Source organism: Hoplias malabaricus, chromosome 1, assembly GCF_029633855.1.
Source record: "Hoplias malabaricus isolate fHopMal1 chromosome 1, fHopMal1.hap1, whole genome shotgun sequence".
Lineage (NCBI taxonomy): Eukaryota > Metazoa > Chordata > Actinopteri > Characiformes > Erythrinidae > Hoplias > Hoplias malabaricus.
In genome coordinates this window covers 58904437-58930736 of record NC_089800.1, presented here as the reverse complement: position 1 = coordinate 58930736, position 26300 = coordinate 58904437, and the positions used below count along the sequence as shown (strand labels likewise).

At 39.7% G+C, this 26300-nt stretch overlaps 2 protein-coding genes across 2 annotated transcripts; both read right to left on the bottom strand.

Annotated features, from left to right (window-relative positions):
- Positions 1-3145: 3145 nt before the first annotated feature.
- plaat1l (phospholipase A and acyltransferase 1-like) lies at positions 3146-5650 on the bottom strand. The gene is made up of 4 exons (XM_066644326.1): positions 5509-5650; positions 4650-4779; positions 4154-4407; positions 3146-3611 (listed from the first exon to the last, which is right to left on the bottom strand). The coding sequence occupies exons 1-4, from the start codon at positions 5515-5517 to the stop codon at positions 3546-3548; spliced, it is 459 nt and encodes a 152-aa protein (XP_066500423.1). The 5' UTR covers positions 5518-5650; the 3' UTR covers positions 3146-3545.
- A 12386-nt stretch (positions 5651-18036) lies between these two features.
- LOC136694680 (zinc finger protein 513) lies at positions 18037-24821 on the bottom strand. The gene is made up of 4 exons (XM_066668429.1): positions 23151-24821; positions 21815-21943; positions 20997-21704; positions 18037-20624 (listed from the first exon to the last, which is right to left on the bottom strand). The coding sequence occupies exons 1-4, from the start codon at positions 23188-23190 to the stop codon at positions 19867-19869; spliced, it is 1635 nt and encodes a 544-aa protein (XP_066524526.1). The 5' UTR covers positions 23191-24821; the 3' UTR covers positions 18037-19866.
- Between the last annotated feature and the right edge of the window lie 1479 nt (positions 24822-26300).

Here is a 26300-nt window from a genome sequence, read left to right as displayed (position 1 = left end):
GACATAAAGATTCTGCCATTTTTGGATACAAGAGATGTGTCTGTTTTACACATTAAGCTCTAATTAAGATTATTGTAAGTCTCCATGAAATAAATGATTCTGTGATGCCCCTGAAACAGGATTGCATGTGTCTATATTTCCTGGAGATGATGTTTATCCTTAAAAAAAAGGATATAATACAGACAGAATGTGTTTAACATGGGAACTGCGATACAGATTGAAGACATTGGGAGTTGTCTGCACCCCACCCCCATCCTTTTGACACTCAGATTGCCAGGGCAAATTAAAAAAAAAAAAAAAAAAACACCCCTACACAAATGAGTGCAAGTTTAAGAACTTTGGACCTTCATAGTTAAATACTTTTTTATATAGATATTGTTCATTTTTTAATATTTTATATATGTCACTACACCTCTACCTGTGCTTGCAAAAAGTGTGAATGAGAGCCACAATTTTTCATGAATTTACTAGCTTTTAATCTCCATTTCTACTGGACAAGACTTGCATTATCATCCTTACAGCAGAAATAAGCATTTTAAAACCTGTGAAGGGACAATAAAGATGTTGTGCCTCTCATAGCCAGAGGAAATGATCAAGTCATTAATCACACCTAAACCTTCAGTGTCTCATGCAATGCTAAGTGATGCCACACCACAAAGCGTTTAAATCAATAATAAACTTTGGCTGAGTTGCTGTGGTTCCTAAAATTGTCTACATTTCAATAATGCTACTCACAGTTGATTGTTACATTTCTTTCCTCCTAGTCCCCACAAACACCTGTTGCAGTGGTGGCATCATATTTCAGTACCAGGCTTGAATTTTCTGAGCTCTTTAGAACAACCCATTCCTTTACCAATGTAAGTAAGACAGATTGCATGGCTATTTGCTTGATTTTATACACCTGCAAAATAGGTATATAAAGGGGATTGAATTAAACATGCTGCTTTGTCATGTTTAAATGTGTCCCAAAAAGTTTTACTTAAATTGAGACGTTCTAATTCAAAATTTAAAAGCTACTCTGAATAGTAAAAAAGGACAATTTCCTCAATTTGTTTTTTGTATTGTAATTTGATTCTTGAACTGGTTGCATTCCTGATTCTTGGAAACAGTGATCTGGCCCATATTTGCACCAGTTTAGATGGCAGTCCAGGATACATCATGGGGAGTATTGCTGGCGCTTGGAGAATTCAGCGCCAGTGCGATAGATAAATGGACAGATCACAGTGAGATATGATACATGTCTGTGTTGCCGAGTTCCAAGTAATCCTGCTCGTAAACAGTGGAGTGAGGTAACCAACGCTTTGACACTCTAGGCTTTTTCTGGAATTTAAGCTTGACACGCCTACAGATGATGTTGTGGTTCATGCTGAAGGACCAACTCGTCTTTGGTTCCAGCTAGGAATGAAGTCTCCTGGTTCATGAACCAATTTATGTTGATTGAAATTTGCTCAGGACACAGCTAGATTAGTCTGATTGGTGGACTATTCCAAGTCCCTTCCTGGGTCAGGATATTTTTGTGGCATTAGGGATTGTGAGATCTAATTACCTCCAAGTTGGAAGTCTCAGATCTCTGTAGGGTTTCCCCATGGTGAACAGGGCTGGAGTGCAGGTCTAGCCAAGTGGTACAGAGAATCTGGTGGCCAGACAGCCCACAACCCACACCCACAACCACAACCCAAATAAACAAATTGAGAGAATCATTTTGACCCACCACAAGATTTAGATAAGCATGGTACGGCACCCTTATCAGGCACAGGGTAGCAGCAAACGAGCCACTTGAGGAAACTGGTTCTTGGCACATGGAATAACCTAACTTGGGGAAGAAGCTGGAGTAGGAGGTGTCTGCCTTATGTAGTTGGGTTCTCCTCTATGCACAGTATGGTCCCCTGGATAGATTGTCTGTTTTTTCTGGGGAATTTCAGTGCTCATGTTGACAACGACTGGGAAACCAGGAGAGGTGATTGGGAGGAATGACTTGCCTGGAGTCATAGGATGTCATTAATCTTTACACTAGTCATTTTCTGAACACCAAGTTGCTCATACTTGGTAACAGAACACCTGGAGTCAAAAGGACAATGCTCAGCTTAGTGGTTGTGTCTTATGATCTGAGGTCATATGTTTTAAATACTGACTAAAGAAAAGGGCTGAGCTGTCAATGCAATGTGGTGACTCACTCAGTAAGGGAGCCGAACCCTGACATCCTTGATCATGAGACCAGAATTGTTTCATTGAGGCACCAAGGGAAGAACCAAAGAAGAGCTAAACAGACATAGAATGAGGAACTCAAAAAGGAAGAAAACAAGGGGACTAGAGCCCTAGAAACTGAGACTTAATGCTGGAACCAATGGCTTATTTTGTTCACTTACTTTTATTAACAACCAAAACACACTTAAATTTTAGGAGTTAAAAAGAGCTGCATCAGAGCAAGGAATGTGCACCAGAAAGAGTGTCAAGTGAAAGGGGACCTGGGAGCAAACACTCAAACAGACGTTGCCAAAATTACCGGCCTCTCTGCTGCCAACACGCTGAAACAACACTACCGAGCTTGGCTTTTAAAGAGTAGACACAGGTGTCGCAAATTGCCTGATTACCGTGTGGCAGCCCTCTGTCTCCCTCTAGTGGCCTGGGGCTAGTCACCGTCTGGTTGTGAGTTGGATCATGTGTACGTCTGCAGCCCGGAGGATACATTGGCGTTGTGAGAAGGCGGAGATACTGTCAATATTTTTTTAATTGGCCAATGGTTTATAGGAAAGCGCGATACTTGGATCCGAGAGGTGCTGGGAGGTTAATGTTATGTTGCTGTGTTGAATGTTTGTGGATTGAAGGATGTAGAAAGGTAGATCCAGGACCTGTTGGAGGGCTCTCCTGGCTTCGCTATGAAATACCTGGGGATTCACTATGGAGGTATATTTGGTACAAAACCCCGAAACACCCGTGACAGTGAAATTTGTATTTGTAGAAAATAGTCACACATGTATCAATACATTTGAAGTCACAGAGAAAAGAGCTGCAAACCTGCAGATTTTCCCCCCTCTCCCACAAATACAGTCTGGTAGCCTCTAGACTTATATTCACTTTATGAATTCTCATATTAAACAATGTTTTTTCTTTAGAACTCCTTCAGAAAAATGATGAATGTCTCAATTGTGCCCCCAAGTGGAGAGTGGAAGAAGTGAGCGTGTAAGGGTGTACACAAAGAAGAATATTGACTAAAGTGTGTAGTTATTAGTTACATTTACTCAAGTACATATATTTAAAGGAGAAATCATTCATCTTTACAACCAGACGTGTTACAAACAATTCATTGTGGCATAAATGAGAAATCAATATGATACAAATTGTGTTCAAACAGATTGCTTTTTTAACACAACAGTTTTTAAAGTGTAATAAAAATAATCCCTTATTTGACTGGATATAGCTTACATTTTAAATCCATATGATAATAATGGAACACATTAGTAACAGAAATAAGGAAAAGATAAATTAGTAATTATCCGTTGTGTGGGTTTAAAAATAATCCATTCAGCATCATCCATCCTCTTCAATCAAAACCGTTTTTTTTCAAATGGCTCACGCCAGGTGGGAACGATCTTGCTGTAGACTTTTTCGATCTGGAAGGAGGTTATTCCAAAATTAATAACAGCTTGAATATAATCTGAGCTCTTCTACAGAAGTCTAACTGAACTGATAACTGAGAGCAAATTGAAAGTGGTAGGTATTTTCACCACAATATATGATTCATTTTTCACTGAGGAATATATTATGCAAATATATGTAATAAAGCATAAAGGCCAGTGTCAGCAGAAATAAAATAAGATGTGCTTATTTTATTTCTTTCTTACTTTTTTTAATGATTATTATTTATAAATATCTAATATAATGAGCTCTTCATTGACATTTTCTTCTTAAATTATTATTTCTTATATTTTTTATAAATTATTAAGTAAAAATGTAACATTCACAAGAAGAAAATGTCTTAAATTAAGCATAAAATATCTAGAAACTGTTTGAATGACCTTATTTTTAAACAATTTGGTGATAAAAGATATTAGATATAGTGATTAAATGTATATATTTATATATTTTTGGAATGTGTGAATAGACTGGTTACCCTAGATTTCCCTCATTGTTTCAGTGTAAACACTTGACTTACCTGCTCTGACTTTTTGACCCCGTAGCGCAGATGTGTGGCTTGGTGCTCACTGTTGTGAAACAAAATGTCGAAGGTGATGTTTTTAGTCATTGCATCCTCAATCTCAGGCTTTATGTGGGAGTAGAAATCTCGAGGTGGGTGTTTTTCATCCAAGTAATTGTTCACTTTGTACTTTTTCCCAACAACGTCAAGTGGCTCCAGCTTTACAGAAGAGTTCAGAGCTCTGCCAAAGAGGAGTATCTTTGTGTCTGAGTCTAAAAGAGGGTAAAAGAAAGTCATATTCTACAGATGATTCATGTCTACAGTTGTTTTTGTTAGAATTCACCTTATAAAATGTGTTACAATTATGTCTCATGACTAAAGGTATATATAAACGTTGTTGGTAGAAAACATTTTTGTTGTCATATATCTTGATGCACAATATTCAACATGATATTTCATTGTATATGCACAGGGGTGTGTATGTCTATATGAAAATTAAAAATATATAGCTTACCTCTGCATGTCAAATGTGCAACATAGGGAACCCCATCCCTCTCACCATAGTAAACTCCAAAGTGGGAGAAGTACTTGTTTCGAGGGAATTCAAGGATATCTCCAGGGTAAAGCTTTGGATGGGAATTATGCTGAAAGCGAAGGATTGTTGTAGTCGTAACTGTTCATAGTCATAATCTTAACCAGATTTATTCAGATTTATTCTGCCCCAAATGTAGGCATTTAAACATCTTAAATTTTACAAACAGAATTACAGAGTTTTAGTTTAGAGCTTTGTAACATACGAAACAGCTCAAATAACAATATTTAAGGAAATAAAATCTAACGGGAATTTTTTTAATTAAAATGGAGATAAGTAGGTTACAATTAAAAATCCAATGTGAGAGGAACCAAAGGAAAAAAGTATACACATGAGCAGGGTGTCAGCAGTGTTTATAGAATATTATACTTTTAATATGTTCAACTGTGCACGATACATGGTCCTGGCAAAAACCTTTGAATGGTGGAGAGCCTTGATGTGACGGTTCTTAAACACTCAGATATGTCAATTATAATAATCTCTCTTTTTAAAGAAATCATACACTGAAAGTGTGTAAGTGGCAATTTTTTTTTAAATTTAGGATTGTAGAGCCATAAGTTACATTTGAGTATAATGATTATATTTTACAGGTATTTGTAAAGTTAATATTAATACTATTAATGGTAGAATGTACAAACCCACATGTTCATGCTAACAAAAATATCTGATAATCCATTTAGACATGGATGAGATCTTAGATTTTTTAACGTAGGCATGTACTGGTTTATTCAGATATAGCTTTCAGAAAGGTACAATCACAGTAAATCCTTTAATAACTCACCAAACCCATTGATGTCGAATTTGTGGTAGCTCTCTAAGATGCGACGAACTCAACTGGTGCCTAAAGAAACTCACATGTCCTTAAAGGCACTGAAGCATTGATAAGGGCTGTTATTGTTGGTTATGGTGGCACCAGGGTGTTCCCCCACTCCCCCTGTAAATTAACTGTTAATATTACAGCAATGGTCACTCAAGCGAATGTTAAATTCAATGATGCATTTTTAAATCATACAGTTTATTGTACTGGAGTATCTCCTGAGGGTCACACCCAGGAACTATGGCTTAATAATCTCTAGCTATTGTTCACTGTACTGTGTAGTTGGATCAACACTGAGTTTGAACATTAATATTTTCATCGCCCATCTGAAAAAATATATATATATATTAAGTTGATGACTGATATCCAGTGTCAGCCTTAATAGCATGATGGTATAGCATAGTGAATAAAACCACAGGTCTCCATATGGCAAGTGTGTTTCTCAGGAGCTCATCAGGAACACCACACAAAACTGACAAAAGATTCCCAGCCATGAATTAGTCTCTGTAACATGAAAATAACTGTGAGCATAGACTAGTGTGTCTGCCAAATGCCATTATTGTAACAGACTGAGAAAAACTGCAAAGCTCTTAAGGAATGTAGTGAAGGAAGTGCAGGTGATTCAAGTTTTAAATAATACATGTCCCAAATGTTGTGAGCGCATGCAGGTTACATGTGAAACCAATGAGAGGAGCGCTGTCTCTTCCCTTCTATTTCTTTCGTTTCTATTAACTTCTCTTTTCATCAGGAAACATCTGTTTATCACCTTCACACAGGCAAACCCCACTATGCAAATTTACCACAAGGCAGACATGATAGGATAAAATACAAACAGATATTGATGAAAATGTTTAGCACGGATACCTAAAAAAAGTACAACATAAACAGACCGCTTAGATGATGGTCTAAAAATATGTATCATGTCAAAGGGAAATCATACATTTAAAAATGTGATACTCAAAAGCTGTCACAAATTTACATTCAGGTTGTAAGTAACTTTCTTAAGCGACGAAAGACAGGGTACAACATCACAGGCTTGTCCCTTACAGTATGGTAATTTCATCCATCCCCAATCCATCCATCCCCAATCTTTATGACTTTAAACCAGGATTACACACAGTAACAGGGAAACATACTATGCCTGATTAATGTTTCCGTAGTTAGTGTACTGTAGGTGAGGTATAAAACCTGAGCTGCAGCTGAGGTAGGACAGATCTGTTGGAGAATCCTGTTTAGCAGCTAAGGAGGCTGCAAGGTGACACAATTGGACACTGGGACACAGCTTGGGTCATTTGAGTCCCGTGTGCTTTTGTTACTGTTTTTTTTAATTTATTATTATTATCATCATCAAGTTAATTTGTTTCCAGTCTGTGGCCCTGCCAACTTGTCGTCATTCTCAGGTGTTAGCTTGAAATTTACAGATGTATTTAGATTTGTGTTTGCCTCTGTTCTTTGTTTGAAATAACCTCCTAGAGACTGTACTACATTTCGTTAATTGTGTTTTCAGTGCTTTGTTTTCAAGTCTGTGAGGAGTTGGTGTGTTCTCCCTGTGTTCACGTGGGTTTCCTCCGGGTGCTCCGGTTTCTTTCCACAGTCCAAAAACACATGTTGGTAGGTGGATTGGCGACTCAAACGTGTCCGTGGGTGTGAGTGTGTGAGTGAATGTGTGTGTGTGTGTGTGTGTGTGTGTGTGTCTGTGTTGCCCTGTGAAGCACTGGCGCCCCCTCCAGGGTGTATTCCCGTCTTGCACCCAATGATTCCAGGTAGGCTCTGGACCCACCGCGACCCTGAACTGGATAAGGGTTACAGATAATGAATGAATGAATCAATCAACGAATGAATGAATGTTTTCAAACTTCGTTTTCCATTTTCTTTATGTATGATGAAGCCTCCTGTCTTTGTGTGCCATCTTACCCCAGCTGATAAACTAGACTATAAAGACAACATGCACTTACATCTTTTCCTTCTATCTGTTTCCCTGTACCTGCATTAAAATAAAGATCTTCTGGTACTCCCCAAAGAATCTTAAGTGTCCTGCAGTTTATAACCATAACACCCTCTATCACATCTCTTTATCCTGTCCTTTCTTCACAAAGTATTTCAAATAATACTTTCGTTCCTCTGCTAAGGCCTTCCCAGGATCTGCATTATACATTGACTAAAGCACTAGAGAATACTAATGAATATCACTGACATTACAACACAAGTCCAATGAAGTGTAAAAACATTAATCCATTATTATCTGTACCCACGTTCAGGGTCACAGTGTGTCTGGAGTCAGTTCAGAATCATTGGGCACAACATCAGAACACACCCTGAAGAGGGCGGCAGTCCATCACAGCGCAAAACACTCAAACATTTATTCACACACTCCCACCAACAGACATCTTTGAACAACCAAATCACCTAGCAGTGTGTTTTTGTACTGGGGGCGGGCACCTGGAGGAAACTCTTGCAGACAAGGGGAGAACACAACCCCAGGACACCAATGACCACCGATTTTATGTTCAAAGGTGAGGATCCATGTCACTAAGATATTCATAAGCATATAGGTCAAATGACATTACTTCTAAGTTTAAATGAGTGCACACTATATAAACATAACAGACCCAAAAATGTTGTAAAATATGAAAATTGAAAAACAAAATTACATTATGTTGTAAATTCCTACTCTCACTACTGTGTAAGCAAAGCAGGAAACCATATAAACCCTTAAAACATGCAGAAAATGCCATATTTAAGTTGTAGAGGACATAATTTTCACCAAGAAAATCACCAACATGTGATGGGAGCAAACTTTAGTATAATACTGTTATGACCTAGAGAGCAGCAGTGGTGGAATGCAGTGTGCTGAATGCTCAGATGAATTGTGCTGAAGATGGTGTAAATAGATAGGGGCTTTTCCTAATGATAGCAGTTGCCAATCACACAGCTGTTTTGAGAGCGCGAGAGAGAAAGAGAGAGTGTGTAATTTATCTGTGCCACACACACACACACACATACTGACAGACTGACATGGGATTCTTCTGCTTCATTTGTTCTCAGAGGAATACCATCCATATTCAATGATCTGACTCTGGTCTCCTTCTTACAAAAGGGTGCATATAGAATCATGGCAACTCTAAATGTCATTTGAATGGTTAAACAGTTTTTCAAAGTTCAGAAAGTGTCTGTGTTTTTGTATGTGTAGTTCCACTTAGGTAGTTATTCATAGTATTCCATTACCAATGACTAATGACTTCACTAACTATGTAACGGGATTCTAATAATAACTTAAAAGTAATTCAAAAGTAAATACCGGAAAAGCTCACACGTCTGAGCAAATGAAAAGCACAACGGAAAACCCAGTAGACATTTCCAGTAATGTATTTAAAAGTAAATGTTATATGAAAATAAATATGGAAACAGCTATTCATACCAAACAAATTTAAAAAATTTACATTAACCTAAAGTGTCTATGAACAACTTTTTTAAATAGTTTGCCAACAGATTATTTATATATAATACTATACACTCTGAACACACTATTAAACTGTGATTAGACTCATACCCTTAAAGACAGACAGGGAACTGATTTTACAAAATACAAATATTAATTACAGTAGATAGATTATGGGCAAACTAGTACTCATCATGGTAGCAAGCAGGGGTCATGGTAATGGCAGTGGAGATAAATAGAAGTCATAATCCAGATACATAGCCAGGGTCAAACCTAGAATCTAAAAGACACAAATAAACACAGCTGTCAGTAAACCAAAGGGGTTTGCTCAGTTTAGCCACACAACGTAAGCCTAAAGTCAAGCTGGTTCAATAGAAACAGTACATGTCCTCAGCTTTGGTCTTAAAATGTCTCCATTTGTGGAAAACAAACTGAGTGTGTGTACATGGATTAACAAATCCAGAGTCTAAAACAAAGGTTTCTGATATATAGTTGGCAGAGCCATGATCCTGGAGCTGAGCTGAAATGAGCTTTCATGGTTATAAATGTACCCCAAGACAATCACTGAATATTTAGAGAAATGCAGACAATCAAGGACCCTGAGAGCAAGGAGACGGCGGACCACTGTTGTTCCACTGAGGGCAAAGTTGGAGGTCCACAGAGTTTTCTGGGCGGACCGCTGCTGATTAAACAGAATTTTAGACAAAATGCCACATTTTAGCACTTTTCCATTCACAGTCCAGTTTACATTTTTTCCTTCATTAGGTTCTTTGTTATCCTTTATAAATAAGATTAGTAAATAATTTTACTCCAGCACAGTGTCAACATTTTTATCATAATCATTTTATATCAGGCTTATACTCATTATTATATCTCTCATAGTTGTTGATAATATTTGTATTAGTGTGTTTTCCAGAATAAAAGTCTCTGTGAATGTAAAATCTGTTTGAGGACATTATTAAAATGAGTTATATCCTGTACAGGACAGTAATCTGAGTGGTCCAATGGTGGACCAGCAGTGATCTACAGTCAGTGGTGTGCCAGCATTTTTATGCGAGTGGACCGATATATGCTCACTGTCTGGGCGAATATCGAGGAACTGTGTGCTCTTTGTTTTTAGCTATATTATGCTAGCAATAACCACATTATAAGCTTGGGGCCTTGCATTTAACCAACTTTTGCTTAATTTTGCTATTAAAACAGATGATCTCACAACTGTCATTAAGTATCCAGGGGAAGAAACAGCAGTCAGGGGCCAGAGCAAACAGTAGGGCCTGAATGGCATGCCAGAGATTTGGATAATGCACTAAATGCACATGTCTGCTCCCCTCCAAAGCTCGAAGGAACTTAAGCGATGGGGCATTTGAGACACAGACACTAATCACATCCCAGCTGAAAATCCTGGCCTTGGAGAGAGGTGACATTGCTGGAGGCCACTGCTGTGGTCAGGCTCCACCTGCTCTGTGGACCATGTGTAGCTCCCTCGATGTGGTGTGTGTGTGTGTGTGTGTGTGTGTGTGTGTGTGTGTGAGAGAGAGAGAGAGAGAGAGAGAGAGAGAGAGCAAAAAGAGAGAGACAGACAGACAGAGAGAGGTTGGGCCGTTCTCCAGCTGCCTCTTCAACTGTGGCCTGAAGGAAGAAGGAGTCGTCTGAGTAATGAAGTTCAGTGATGTTTGTCACCCAGCACCTACAAATGTGAAACATAAAAGACCTGGCTCAATAAATGCATGCTAAGCTTTTTAAGCTGTTTTTTTTCTCTCTGAGCTACTCATAATCTGCTGCAATATATTACATTTTGTGAAATGGATGGGCATCCTCTTGGCAGCATCCCACATTCAAATGATGGCTTGAGACTTAAGGTTCATGGAGTATTTATAATTTGAATCTTTAAATAATAATTCAGTCATACACACTAGGCCATTTTTGTAAAATAAAAGGCTATTCTAAATTTGGAAAGTGTTTACTTCTGATCTCTTTTACAAAACACAATTTGATGGGACAGTGAAAAAAGCATGTACTTGATACCATATTGTTGTTGTCCAAAGAAAATCTTATATCTCCAATTTTGTGGATTTTTAGTTTAGTGAATCATTTGAAGAGTGGCACAATTGTTCAGCAGGTAGTGTCACATTCACACAGCTCCAGGGACCTGGAGGTTGTGGGTTCAAGTCCCGCTCCGGGTGACTGTCTGTGAGGAGTGTGATGTGTTCTCCCTGTGTCCGTGTGTGTTTCCTCCAGGTGACTGTATGTGAGGAGTGTGGTGTGTTCTCCCTGTGTCTGCGTGGGTTTCCTCCGGGTGACTGTCTGTGAAGAGTGTGATGTGTTCTCCCTGTGTCCGCGTGTGTTTCCTCCAGGTGACTGTCTGTGAGGAGTGTGGTGTGTTCTCCCTGTGTCTGTGTTGGGTTTCCTCCGGGTGACTGTCTGTGAGGAGTGTGGTGTGTTCTCCCAGTGTCTGCATGGGTTTCCTCCAGGTGCTCCAGTTTCTTCCCACACTCCAAAAACACACAGTGGTAGGTGGATTGACTACTCAAAAGTGTCCATAGGTGTGAGTGAATGTGTGAGTGTGTGTCGACCATGTGAAGGACTGGGGCCCCCTTCAAGGTGTGCTCCTGCCTTGTGCCCATTGATTCCGGGTAGGCTCTGGACACACCGCAATCCTGGACTGGATTAGTGGTTACAGACAACGAATGAATGAATGAATGAATGAATGAATGAATCCTTTGATTCCAGCAGCTGTCCTTCACATTATGTGAATATGCCATGATGAACGGACCAATAGAAATGCTCTTAAATGACTTGGATTGAAATATTTTTACATTGTCTTGATTTTTACATTGTCTACATTGAAAGTTGTGAATGTTTGTTCGTCTCGTGTAAATTTACTCATTTGAAGACATGTTATGTTTGAACAGCAACAATATACTGTGTATATTGTATATTGTGTGAAGCTTGAAAGCCAAGGGCCTTATTTAATTTATTGGATTCAGGAAATTTATTTTGACAGTGTTCCTTAAGGCAGAAGAGGGGCTAAAGAGTCACTCTAATTCATGATATGTGCTTTTAAACACACCTTAGAGTGGCACAACCTCTTACTGCAGCATCCCCCATTTGAATGATGGCTTGATAATTCAGTTATGGTCCGTGGAGTGATTATTTTCTTTCAGCTTTTACAATGGTTTGTTGTAGTCCATGCTTGACTGGCTTTATGATGACCTTATAATTCCTCCATGAACCGTCAGTCAAGTCTGACGCAATGATTGGACCAGGGGATGCTCCACGGTTGCCCTCGTCTCCATGGAGACATGTAGCTCTCAGCTCCTAGGGATACAAGATTTTCAGTATTTTAGCAGTCACAAATCCAGTGTGGCATGTTACAGTAATTTGCGACTATTTAAATACCTCAGGACAAATGAAAGGTTCTGTTGATTTTTCCACTTGAAATAACATTATTTGTTTTTTAAAGGGAACAAATTTTAATATATCATATACTTTAAGTCACAATGAATTTACTGGAAATTTAGAAAATAAAATATAGAATATATAATGTGCCATAACTTTGGCAATGTCCAATCCCTTATGTTTTGATCTGTTTTCAGTTTTTTTGGTGTGCTTTGTAATTGGTCACGCCACTGATGTGTTAGTTTAAACATTTAATTTTCAGCAAAAGGGTTCAAAAAGAGAATAATAGATTTAATCAAATTTTTGTTTCCCTGCTGTTATAATTCTTGCATGTATTATAAACTTGCACCAAATTATTACATTTTTTTTTATTATGAACTTAATACCAAATACTTTTTTACAATTTTATTAACATAATTAATAACATTTTTACTTCACCTACCTGTTTCTCAGCAGCTTAATAGCCACACCCCACAGAGATGACTCCACACTTCTTAGGGTTTTGGTGTATTAAAGAGCATTTGTTATGTCCAGTCACAATCAGCACCTGTTTCTAAGCTGTTGATTACAGTACCTTTGACCTCAGTGATAGGAGAATACACAATGGCAGGCCTTTAAGGGACTGTTCATGTGGCCCTTAGTGAACAGCTGTATCAACCTCAGGGCCAGCAACTGCTTGGCACACTCAGGGGCTTCCCTTTCTTTAATGCAGTGGGCTCTAATGAGTCAGCACAAGCACTAGAATAAAACATTTGTGAAACCTGTCAAACACCAAGTGTAGCGTGTTGTCACTTTCAATGTACCACATGCATATACCTAAAAAGGAATATTATTTAAAAAATGTATATATATATATGTGTGTGTGTGTGTGTGTGTATATTAATGTCTCTAAAAATACAGCTCAGCCATTTATTACATGAAAATAATTTAAAATATTTTGTTTACTTGTTTAGGCCTGTTGATTTTAGCCTGAGATTCACTTTTTTAAAAGCCCTTGCATAATGTATAAACATTCATTCATCATGTAACCACTTTTCCAGTTCAGGGTTGCGGTGGGTCCAGAGCCTACCTGGAATCATTGGGCACAAGGCGGGAATACACCCTGGAGGGGGCGCCAGTCCTTCACAGGGCAACACACACACTCACATATTCACTCACACACTCACACCTATGGATACTTTGAGTCGCCAATCCACCTACCAACGTGTGTTTTTGGACCGTGGGAAGAAACCGGAGCACCCGGAGGAAACCCACGCAGACACAGGGAGAACACACCACACTCCTCACAGACAGTCACCTGGAGGAAACCCACACAGACACAGGGAGAACACACCACACTCCTCACAGACGGTCACCCAGAGGAAACCCACGCAGACACAGGGACAACACACCACACTCCTCACAGACAGTCACCCGGAGGAAACCCATGCAGACACAGGGAGAACACACCACACTCCTCACAGACAGTCACCCGGAGGAAACCCATGCAGACACAGGGAGAACACACCACACTCCTCACAGACAGTCACCCGGAGGAAACCCATGCGGACACAGGGAGAACTCACCACACTCCTCACAGACAGTCACCTGGAGGAAACCCACACAGACACTTTTCACAATTTGTGTGAAAAATATTACAAACCATTGTTCCTAGAAATCCAAATTGGTTTTATTGGTGTTGCTTTAATCTTAATATCAAACTATTCAGAATTCACTACATAATATTAAGAGTTCTATATTATTGTACATTGTAGAACCTTACTTTTCTGAAATAAAAACAGTGAGGGACAATATTATTTGAAAATTTTAATGAAAAATACCTTAAATGTAAATGGATAAAATGAGAAGTTGGATGCATACCTAAGCTGGACATCTAATTGCTACTGAGTTCTTGAATGGAGGACAAAGTTATCACTCTGTCCAACTCTGCTCCTCACTGTGGAACAGACTAAAAATACATCGCTGACCCTATTATGCGACACATTCTGTAGCAGACCATTTAGACACTGATCAGGTTCAGCTTTGCCAAAGAACCAAGACTGGACTAGGACTGCATTAGGACTGATGGTAATTTAGTGCCTCTTTAGACTGTGGCTCTTAAAGTTTACACTAAATCTGAAATGTTATGTTTATATGAGAAGAAAAAAAACATTGTTATATTTATTTTATATTAAGGTCTGTTCCAGGTATCATTGAACTGATTCTATTGGTCAGTTCTCATGAATAAAAAATAAATATTAAGCTTGATTTATTTTCTATTATGTTAAATTAAAAACAAAATGTCATTCAAATATGCACAAGGGGTGTCCAAAAAGCTGGGTGGAATTTTATTGTTATAAGAAGTTATTGATCTGAGAATAGTTTTATAATGATTCTATATAATCAGATATAATCTGATTTCTTCTCTTCTTTCACTCCATTAGTGCAGTTCAACTGGAGAGGAAGCCTTTCATGGAGAGTGTGATAGAGTTACTGAGCCATAATCACAGTGAGGTCAGCAGATCTTGTTAATCGAATATTTCATGGCGAATCCACTGGGACTGTGACAGGGAAAGAGCACACATAAAATGAGCCAAGCCTATTTTCAGCTTCTCTGAAGAACTGAAATAGATCCAGTGCTGGGCTTCAGTATTACTGTGTCTAATGACTATGTGCTTATCTTATAACTGCCTTCTCACTCTCTCACTCCCTCTCTCTCTCTCTTTCTCTCTGCCTCCCCCCAATCCTCTGAGTTTAGATCACAGGTGTTGACCTTAGCTATGGCATATGCTTCCATAACCACATTTTCCTGTGCTCTCTTGTTTCCAGCTTCAGCTCTGGATGTTCCCATGCATGTGGTCCAGGAGCCACTGCTTGCTGCTGGATAAATGGCTGAAACGGAAATAGTGAATTTCATGAGTTCCTTTAGTGCATTCAGCTGCAGTCACTCAGTAACAGTAAACTCTTGAGCATATTCTTTCTGCTGTGCCAATACTATGTACAATAAATGACAAACACTAGCAACAAATCAATATATATAGCATTTGAATAAAAGAGGGGGAAAATAGGAAACAATTAAAAGAGAATAAAAATGAATAAAAAAGTAGAATATGAAATAATATTACAAAATACTGAATTCTTTAAAATTAAGTGCTAAAGAAATGGATGACTCAGAGCAAACCTAGACCATTTGAAGCAAAGGAAAACTGCAGACAAAGTGTATAAGGGTGTGAAGAGATCAGAGTATGCTTTACGGGTATGCCATACCTCAGATATAACCTCCTCTCTCAGCTGTGCTGCAGGCAACATTTTCTGCTCTACTGTCTCAATAAAAAGTTGCTCACAGTTGTCTCAGGGCCCACCCTGCCCCCAGAACCCCTTCTTTTTTAAAGAGCCATTGACATTCTGTGGAATAGTGGAGGGAGGGGTGTAGAGTGTCTGTAGTGTAGTGTGAACAGCTGAGAGGTGTGATTTCAGGCTGTAGAGCCCTGTCAGGGGGCTGAGGCCTTCGAACAGGAGGCACAGGAGAGACCTCAGACTCTAAAGGACACTGACAGGTGGATGGTGGCCAGCAAGGGGGAGGGCAGGCCATAGAAAAGGCAGGGAAGGAGAGACTGGCCTGGACTCAGTCCAGCAGCGACTGAAGACCGGGAGGATATGGACGGCAGAGCACACATACAAAGCAGGACAAACCGGACCTTTTAGTATCTGAGTGCACATCGACTGAGGGACCGGCTTTCAAGGGATGGGCAAGTAACGTGGTCATCTAAACTGGCTCCAGTGAAGTCATTTCACTGCATTTGGATCCAGAGGTGGTTCATTCAGAAAAAGGTGGGGGGGGGGGGGGTTCTGCTGGTTACAGGGTCCTACTAAATGCTACTTTGCATCTTGTTTGGTCACAAGAATGTGAAGGAGAAGTTATTTGCCTCGAATGTGTTTATACAGCTTCAACTGAACCACTATTTTTAAACTGTGGAATCAGTCATGGTTAAAATGTCAAAAAACAACTTTACAGTGAATAGCATAGTGTTCACAAATTCTCTTTTAAATGTCAAACCTGGTAATAACGAAACCGTACACATACAATGACCAAGAATCAATATTACATGCAAGTGAACAAGAATGAGATACATTAAGAGATAAGCCCAAAATGGTGTCATTTCAGTTGTGTTCTACAGCATTCTTTTATTAAGGATTTTCTGGATTTGAGACAATCCTTTCTTTGGACACTACTATTTCCTTTTCTGGAACTAGAAAAAGAGAATATTGTCTGTAAATCCTGCAGTTTTTACACCACAAGAAACATGCGATTGAAGATGGCGTTCAGTACTTGCTCTCTTGGGATGACATACTTCCTTATATCCCCATATAATGAATACAGCTATGGAATGTAAGGAAGTGTGTGGTTTCAGAGGGACTTAATCATCATGGCACACCGTATGGAACATATTGTATGGCGGGATTTAACATCTATGACGAAGCCTGTGGAAATCTGACTAATTAAACAAAATTTATTTTATTCCAGATACAGCATTCTGAAATACTGTTAATAAGTACAATATTGATTATGTATTACTAGAAACCATTTCAAACAACTATTATGTTTATTTTTCATGCATGAAGGGAATGTCAAAGTCAGTCCCAGGTCATTCCTATTGCACACGGAGAGCACATGGGGATCAGGTTATATGTAGTATGTCAGCATACAAGCATGCTGATAGTTTGTAGTGGAAACGCATCCTATACAGCCAGTGATAGTGCAGACTGAGTGACAGAACACAGGTGCAGTCCCTGAGAAGAGTTTACTCTTATAAATAGAGGGACAGATGGGAGGAGGCTAATTTGAGTGGGTTGTTTCCATACGGGACTTAACAGCAAATCTATTTACACACACTATGTCTTGGCTGCTACAGAAAAAAGGAAAAATAATGTCAATTTTATTTGAGGGGGATAACTTGCAGCCTTTAGGCACCCAAGATAAACAGACATTCAATAAAGCAGATGGGGCTCTAATTCTGAGATCTTTTTTTTTTAGATTTTTCTGACAATTGCTGTTTAAAACACTTTTACAAGAAAAAAAAAAACAGCAGTCATCTGGTAAAGACATATCATATTATAATGGTGAAATTGGGTATTAGGGGAGGCCTGTTAGTTTCTGCATGGTTGTTGTCAACTGATGGATATGAACTTTGCTGGAAATGTTAAGTTTTAAGTTCATTTTCACTTTGATCCAATGATACAGATTATAATATCCCATAAAAATGGACAAGTATATGCCTAAGCAGTGCCTCACGCCAATAATCAGGACCACTCACATCTTCTGGGGCAGCACGTCTTAGTGGCTGGTAAAACGGAACCAAGTCAGGAGTCTTAGTGAGGTTTGGTCCCCTTCAACCAGCTACTGCGCCGTGATATCAGCACACACAACTTGGTCAAGGCTCTCATCACTGCAAATATTACGCTCCTTCTCACCTGCCAATCTAGGTTATAGAGTCCTCTTAAGAGAATAATAACATTGTTTAAAAAAATATATTTTACAAGCTCTTTACTGCCATCTAGAGGCAAGCTGAGGTAAATGCATAATGATATAGAACTGACACTCCATAACACAGCCAAAGAACACAATCTTAAAACACTTTGTTGTATAAAAATTAAAAATTTATTATAAAGCCAAAAGTCACTTGACAAAGTCCTCTGACCAAAAAAGCAAAGGCAAACCACAAAAATAATACACAGTACATAAATAAATCATTTTGATCAATATATAGCAAACCAAACACGCATGTTCATTATTATGCATAAAACATCTTGACTTAGTCCCTGATATCATTGAATGACATTTTATTATCTTCATGGCCATTTTATTTCTGCTGTGCCTTGTTGTGTAAAACAAACAGAGACCAAAAACATCACAGAAACATTTTGAAATGTACTATCTTTGACTGCATCAATAAAATAAAGTTAACAAAATGTGGTCCCTTTTATTCATTTTCTCTTAGGTTGCAGAAATTCATTTCTGAAACCAATTATACAGATGCATCCCTCAAACAAAACAAAAATATATCCCCATTACTTTCCACTGGTTATTTATTCATGGACATCAATTCACAGCTGGTATTGTGAATTAAATGAATCATAAGAAACATTTTTTAAAGTAACTCACAAAAACCACCACCACAGACGTACAGAGCTGTGTCCCTCTAATGCCATGGAAAAAACCAAAGCGTGCGCAGGGGGCTGAGGAAACCCCTCACATCAGTGCAGCATTGTTGCAGTGGCACACAGTACAGTAAAAATCAGCGAATGGTGTACATCACCACCCATAAAAGGCACATAGACATTACCATCATTGTGCCCACTACATAAGTTAGCAGCCACCAGAGGTTTTCAGTGTAATCAAATCCACTTAAAAAAAACTGAACAAGCAAATATCTGTGGTAACAGCCTCAAAAGAATCAGTGATTGGCTTTATTGCAATGCTCTTTTACTCAGTAATTCAGAGGATTGATAAGGACAGAAGTGCAGAAGAATAGTCTTCAAACAATTGTATCTTCAGTTCGATAACAGCAGATTCAGTAAATCTAAATGTGAGCATTAAATTGGATCTGAACGGTCCAAACCCCAGATACACTTTAGCTCAAACCATAAAGGTGATTGTATGAAATGTATCATATACATGCTAGTCAGGCTTTTCCTGGCTCCCCATTGTAATAGCACACTATTTGTTTGTTGAAACCCTTTCTAAGGTTTTGTTAGGTGTACTAATAGGTTTTAAAATGTTTTTTTTTCCTGTAATGAATAATTGTAAATTCAAACATTCCCCTGCTTTTTTGTCATTTACTCTAACTGTTGTGTAGTATTAAAAATGATAATTGGCTTTTAATTCCACAAAATAAAATTAAATAGAAGTAGTCTGAAAATAATAAACGAGAAGAATTTATTTGTCACTGCATTCGTTATGAGTTCCATCAAATAACATGTGCTGCAAAAGCATGTGCATCTTTGCTCTGTTCTTGGGGATAAAATGGTATCCAAATGTTCACGTGAGATTTGGTTTAAATAATTTAAGGATGTTTTGATGTTAGCGCATTTTTTATTATTACTTGTAGGTTTTTTTTTTTTTTTTTTTTTTTTTATTAAATGCTAAATGCTATGCAATACTTACCGTAAATGACAAAAGAGCCTAATGTTTGAATTTTGCAATTTACTATTTTATGTTCAAAAAAAAAAAAAAACACTTCAAAATGTATCTGATTTGTGCATCAAACAGACAAAAATTATCTCCACAGACAATTGTGGTCTTTATAAAGTCATTGTTGTGCCCTTATTTATGATTCAACACAAGATGACAGAAATAAAACAGTTCTGGACAAGGCACAAATGTAAAAATACACATGTAGCTTGCACCTTTGCAGTGTGAAAAGATTAAGGCAACATCAGTTAGACACTAAGAGCAGAAGAGCTCTTAAAAAGAGAACAAACTTCATCCACATTTCCTCATTCTGCTACAACTCCCCCTCTTCCTCTTCCTTCTCGGGTAGCGGCATTTTTATCCACCCATCGGTTGAGTGGCCATGCTTTTTTTGGTGCCGCTTGTAGTTATCCCAGTGTCCTGTGGTATAGGCACATTCCTGGCATTTGAAAGGCTTTTCGCCAGTGTGACGCAGCATGTGACGCTTCAGGTTCATGCTCTGGTTGCAGCTGTAGTTGCAAACACCACACTGGAAGGGCTTGGCACCTGAGTGTATGCGTTCATGCCGTTTGAGGTTGGCCAGATTTCCGCATGCATACTCACACAGGTGACACTTATAGGGTTTTTCACCCGTGTGCACGCGGTGGTGCCTCTTCAAATTGTCAAAATGGGCAGATGCATAATTGCACTGTGGGCACTTGTAAGGTTTCTCTCCACTGTGAGTCTTCATGTGACGGGCCAGATGGTTGGGGTACTGTGTGATAAAGCTGCAGGCAGTACAGGAGTACAGCTTGTCCCCTTTCTCCGGGCTGCCCGGGGAGCCCTTAGCCAGCATGTCCAGAGTGCACTTGGTGCAGATTTGCGTGGTGGCCCCATCCTCATCCTCCAGCACTGAGCCACACACTCTACAAGTGAAGGGAAAAAGCAGCTCGGGCAGCCCAGGGTCTGGGTCCTGATCCAGTGCTTCTGTGTCCAGCAGGCTGGGTGGGTGATGATCAGCACGCAGGGTCCCACAGCTATGCAGGAAGTCGGGATCACTAATGTGCAGAGTCAGATCAGACACCACAGCCTCTGGGGAGTTGAGAAAATAAAAGAGGATTTCAGTTAGACACAAGCAAAATAAAGTCCTTCCTCTTTGTGGGAATCCAGTTTTAGGAAGTCAACTGTTGTTACTTCCCTTCACATGGTTTAAATGCATGTTGTGTACTGTGTACTTCCTCTTTAACTAACAAAGCTGAGAGAAGCTTCCAAACAAGATGCATACAGAACTCAAAGTCTGACGATGAAAAACGGTAATATTTGCAAAATACAAACATTTAAATTGTTAGTTGGCTTACATACTGCGGCACTACTAATTGCAAATTCTATTTTTATAAAGAGACAACTGAGGGACATTTTTGAATGATTTTCCAAACACATAAATAATAACACAAATAAATATACCTTCCACCACGGGTGTTGGTGCATCCGTCTTGTGGCTCATCATGTGTTTCTTTAGGGTCAGACCACTGCTTGTGCAGAAATCACACTGACTACACTTGTTGGACTTCTCTTGAGTATGCATGCGCTGGTGCCTCTTAAGGTTGCCAAGGGAGTTGCAGGCAAATGTGCAATAGTCACACTTGTATGGTTTCTCACCAGTATGAGTACGCACATGTCTCTGTAAGTTAACTAGCTGAGATGAGGCATATGCACAGTGCTGGCACTTGTAAGGCTTCTCACCATTGTGCGTTTTCATGTGTCGCTTCAAGTGGTTGGAGTAGCGTGAGGTAAAGCTGCACAGTTTGCAGGAGTAGGTTTTGTGTGTGCCATTTGCAGTAGACTTCTCCCTGTGCCCTTTTTCCTTTGAGCACTTTGCAGGTAGAGCTTGTTCTCTCCGTCTAACCTGCTGTTCTGTGGCCCTCTCTTCGCCTCCACATCGGAGGCAGTAGAGCCCTGCTATATCCAGGGCTCCACTGAGAGGGTCCCCGAGGAGCTGACCACATCGCCTACAGGAGAGATAAGGTGTGAAGCCAGGGTCCCCACGCATATCTTCCTTTTCACTCTCAGTGTCTCGAGGGTCCTCAAAGTCACTCTCCATGCTGAGGCGGTTGTAACTGGAGCAGTCTTCATCACTAAAGGCATATACTGGAATTCCCATGTCAGTAGTCACTGTAATGAGAAAGAAATACCAGAATATTCTCCTCAGGAAATATTGTGTTAATTCTATGTAATATTTTTGTTCAGATAGAACTCTCCTGAAATACTGAAATGAGACTAACCAGAATCTCTCTCAAACCCTATGATCTTGTAGTCATTCTCTTCAAACGGCAAGTCTTGTCCAAGGAGGAAATCACTCTCCAGGACCAGGCTCTCTGGGTTAACACTACCAACACCATCTTCGGATCCCACTGAGAAATCATCAATATGTTAGTTATTTTTAAAAAAGTACAGAATTTTAAGTATAACTTGAAATCAAACCCAATTTCATATGTTTGGCTGCATCATTTCGCACCAGAGATAAATGATATTAAAATAATATCTGACAGATAAATAATTTCCATGCTATAACTTTCCTTCACCGCATAAACACATCAGTAAGCTAAAACACTCATTTCGTTTTAAAACCTTCTGTAACAATTTTTGCTTTAAGAGTATATCACAATATGCAAGAAAATGTGTTGATTTCCAATACGTAATGACATTAAAGTTTCTTTTAAATATTGAATGTGTCTTAAACTGTGAAACAAAGTAGAACTTAATGAAAAATCTAAGAGCTGAATCGATAATGTAGTCCGCTGAGAAGTACAAAGGTAGGAAAAGTACAGGACAGGAGGGTAAATGACTAAGGAAGGAACTATGGAAAGTATTCAGATAAATGAAGGGAGGGGTACACATGCAGGTCAGAGATGGGTTAGCTCAGAGACTTTTGGCAGAGCCAGGGTTTGTTTAGAGGAAATGGAGCTAGGAAAGAATGACAAAGGAAGAGGGGAAGACAGCAGGACATTTTTAAGTGAAGATAGCACGAAGAATGGTGTTTCAGCAAATCCAAGACAAGTCTAACTCTGTATATAGAACTGTTCCAGTTCATTTTAACTCTCTATCTCAGTTATGAAGCTAGATGGATCTTTTGTTTACTTCATAAACTGGAGTCAGAAGACAGGTCAGGAAAAGAGTGATACATACTGATTTCTGAAATGTACTACTAAACTTACCTGAAAAGCTACTGTTCAGAAGTAAACACCACAGGTATGTAATGACAGGAAGGATCACATATCAAACAACACACAGGAAACAGAGTGTCCATCTGAAGACATTTGAAATATTCTGACCCTAACAGTGGATTCCAAACCTGATCCTGGTGGGACACTGTTCTGCATATTTTGGAGATTCTTCTGCTCAGAATACACCTGATGTAAGTAGTGAGCTAATTAATAACTTCTTCCAAAGGTGAAGTTGGCGTGATGGAGCGAGGAGAAAACTACAACATGCGGGGCAGTGTCCCACCAGGACCAGAACTGAGAACCACTAGACTATACAGGAATAGAATTGAAGAAATGCTCACACTGAGACACTGAAATAAGACACACTCTTCACACACTTTGAGGCAATACTTACGTTTTACTGGCTGCGGATTTGACTGCTTTCTTCTGGGCATTTTCTAGCAGTCCTACGAGGTGCAGTTTCTTCGGGTGGACTCGGAATCAGCTCATTCCTCCTCTACACTGTCATCTTCCTCTTCCTCCGCCGCACACACACAAGGTCAGTGTCCACTCGCTCATCGCGGAAGATGCCCACTGTCCCTTGCAGCCTCATGAAAATACTGCGAGTCTAAACTCACAGAAGGACTAACGGAAATGTACTGGCATTGACACGAGTTCTTACAGACGAAAAAACATTGTGAATCGTTGAAAATCAGTTCATCGTCTCCAGATAAGAGTGCAACATGCTTGATCTTCACCATTAAGGGTCACCACTACTTTCCTGCACACATTTAGATCCCACTAGAACAAAAGGCATCTAAAATCTGTCGTAGTCAGTAACGACGACAAAGCACATTTTCCAGTTAAAGTTGCGTAAATCACGTCAGTTAAATAATGGCTAAACATCTGTATCAATCCCAAAAAACAAACCAAAGCCCAGCTTGATCAGAACTACAAAAGTAGCTGTTCAAAAGACCGTTACCGAGTAATACTGAGCAACGAAACCTCAATACATTCAGCATATATCACACCTCAGCCTCGGGGCTGTAACCAGCTACAAACAATAATGTCACCCATAATCATTAAAGAGAGTGGAGGAATCCGTGCCTGTTAATGCAACCGAGTGAAACGCAATCTCTTTCTCACTACTGCGAAGTACAACTCTTCAAACGTAGCTACGCTAGTGATAGCACTGCGTAAGTTACAAGTAACGTTACTGGAGGAAGTAAAACTTAACGTTAAAGTGTCGTATGGTTTAATCTTTAAACCACACATATGTTAACATTGATTATTATCACTATAACGTTGTTTAACAATAACCGACCTCTTCATTGTTAACATTATTTACAGACGAGTAACAGAAAAGCCAGTTCAATTTAGCTTCAACCGTTGAACAGCTGGCTAATGTCAGCCTAATTCTTAGCGTCCGTCAAACTGGAGCTGATAACAACGTTAAAACTGTCCCGCAAAAAACACATTCGTTTAACCTCTCTAATCGTCTTCGTTTAAAAATAAACACTGGTACTTAATTACTTCTATGAACGCATTTCTAGGCAGGTAGCTAGTTAGCAGGCTAACAGTGAAGGTTTTTGCCTGCCGCTACCTCCCAAATGGTAACGTGCTCCCTGCTCTCTTAAAAGTGCATTCATTCTTTAAGTCTTAATATACTGCCTCTGGGAAACTCACTGTATAAAACGTTTAAAAATCAATGTCAGTTTCAGCCACGGTAAAAAAATACAAATAAAAAATCCATACCGCACAGACATATACTCTTTGGCTGCAGAAATCATACATAAACAAACTATGTACTAAATTAATATGCACTACCAAGGGCTCGTAGAGCCGTTTGTAACACAGCCTTCGTGTTGACAACAATGCAACCCTTCCACTACAGGAAGTGATTCAGTACTGCGAATGTGTCACAGCGTCTGCCCGGTTCCTTTGAGCCACCCGGAGGATCTCAGTGTCAGAAATAAAGCACGCTGCATTCATATATTCATTCATTCATTCAGTTTCTGCAACCGATTCGTCCCGTTTAAGGGCGCAGCGGGTGCGGAGCCCACACAGAATCATTGGGCGCAATGTGGGAACACACAAGAAGACGAGGCGTCAGTTTGTATACTTTTAAATAGCCAATCCACCTACCAACATGTATTTTTGTACCGTGGGTTGAATTCTACACAGACACAGGGAGAACATCCAACCCCTAAAAGGTGGAGTTGGAACCCACATCCCCAACACGCTGTAGCCACGTGACAGCGAAACCGCAGCGCCCTCTTGCTGCATATAACTCACTGGATTTCAGTTTAAATGTCATATGCCCTAACTTCCATCAGAATATACATCATCATTATCTTTCCCGCTTGTCCATTTCAGGGTCGCGGTCTGAATATACAAAAATGTTCGAATTTGTTAAAAAAGTCACTACCAGAATACAATGACCACCTCCTTCTACACTCTATACTCTCAGGTCCACTGACAAATACAGATTAGTTTATCTGTTGTATTGCATATTTGTTTGACCTCTTTTCAGCCTCTTCTTTAAACGACCCACACAGGACCACCACAGAGCAGATATGATTTGTGTGGTGGATCAATCTCAGGGCTGCAGTGACACAGATATTGTGGTGGTGTGTTATTGTGCATTCTTTTTTAATGGATTAGATACAACATTTCAGCTGGATTTTAGAATAGTCATCAAAAAAAAAAAAAAAAAAAAAAAATATATATATATATATATATATTCAGACAAAAGCATCCCATGGCGCATCATCCACTGATGAAGGACTAGAGGAGGACTAACACAAACAGTGCAGCAACACTGATCTGATCTGTGTTCTCCCCATGGCCGTGTGGGTTTCTTCCAGGTGCTCTGATTTCCGCTCACGGACCATAAACACATTGATAGGTGGATTGGCGACTCAAAAATTGTCCATAGGTGTGAGTGTGTGTCGCCCTGTGACTGGCGCCCCCTCCACGATGTGTTCCTGCCTTGCAGAGGGGGCATCAGACCTTTGCAGGGCGACACACACACGCACATTCTCTCACATCTACAAGTAGCCAATACAACTACCCATGTGTCTTTGGACCATGGGAGGAAACTGGAGCACCTGGAGAAAACCCATGCGAACATGGTTAGGACACATCAGACTCCTTACAACCCCAGGTACCTGAAACTGATTGACAGATACATTACCTGTTGCACTACCGTGCCACCCTGATTTTCTCAATCCATCCATCCATCCATTATCTGTAACCGCTTATCCAATTTAGGGTTGCGGGGGGTCCAGAGCCTACCTGGAATCATCGGGCGCAAGGCGGGAATACACCCTGGAGGGGACACCAGTCCTTCACAGGGCAACACAGACACACACACATTCACTCACACCTACGGACACTTTCGAGTCGCCAATCCACCTGCAACGTGTGTTTTTGGACTGTGGGAGGAAACCGGAGCACCCGGAGGAAACCCACGCGGACACGGGGAGAACACACCAACTCCTCACAGACAGTCACCCGGAGCGGGAATCAAACCCACAACCTCCAGGCCCCTGGAGCTGTGTGA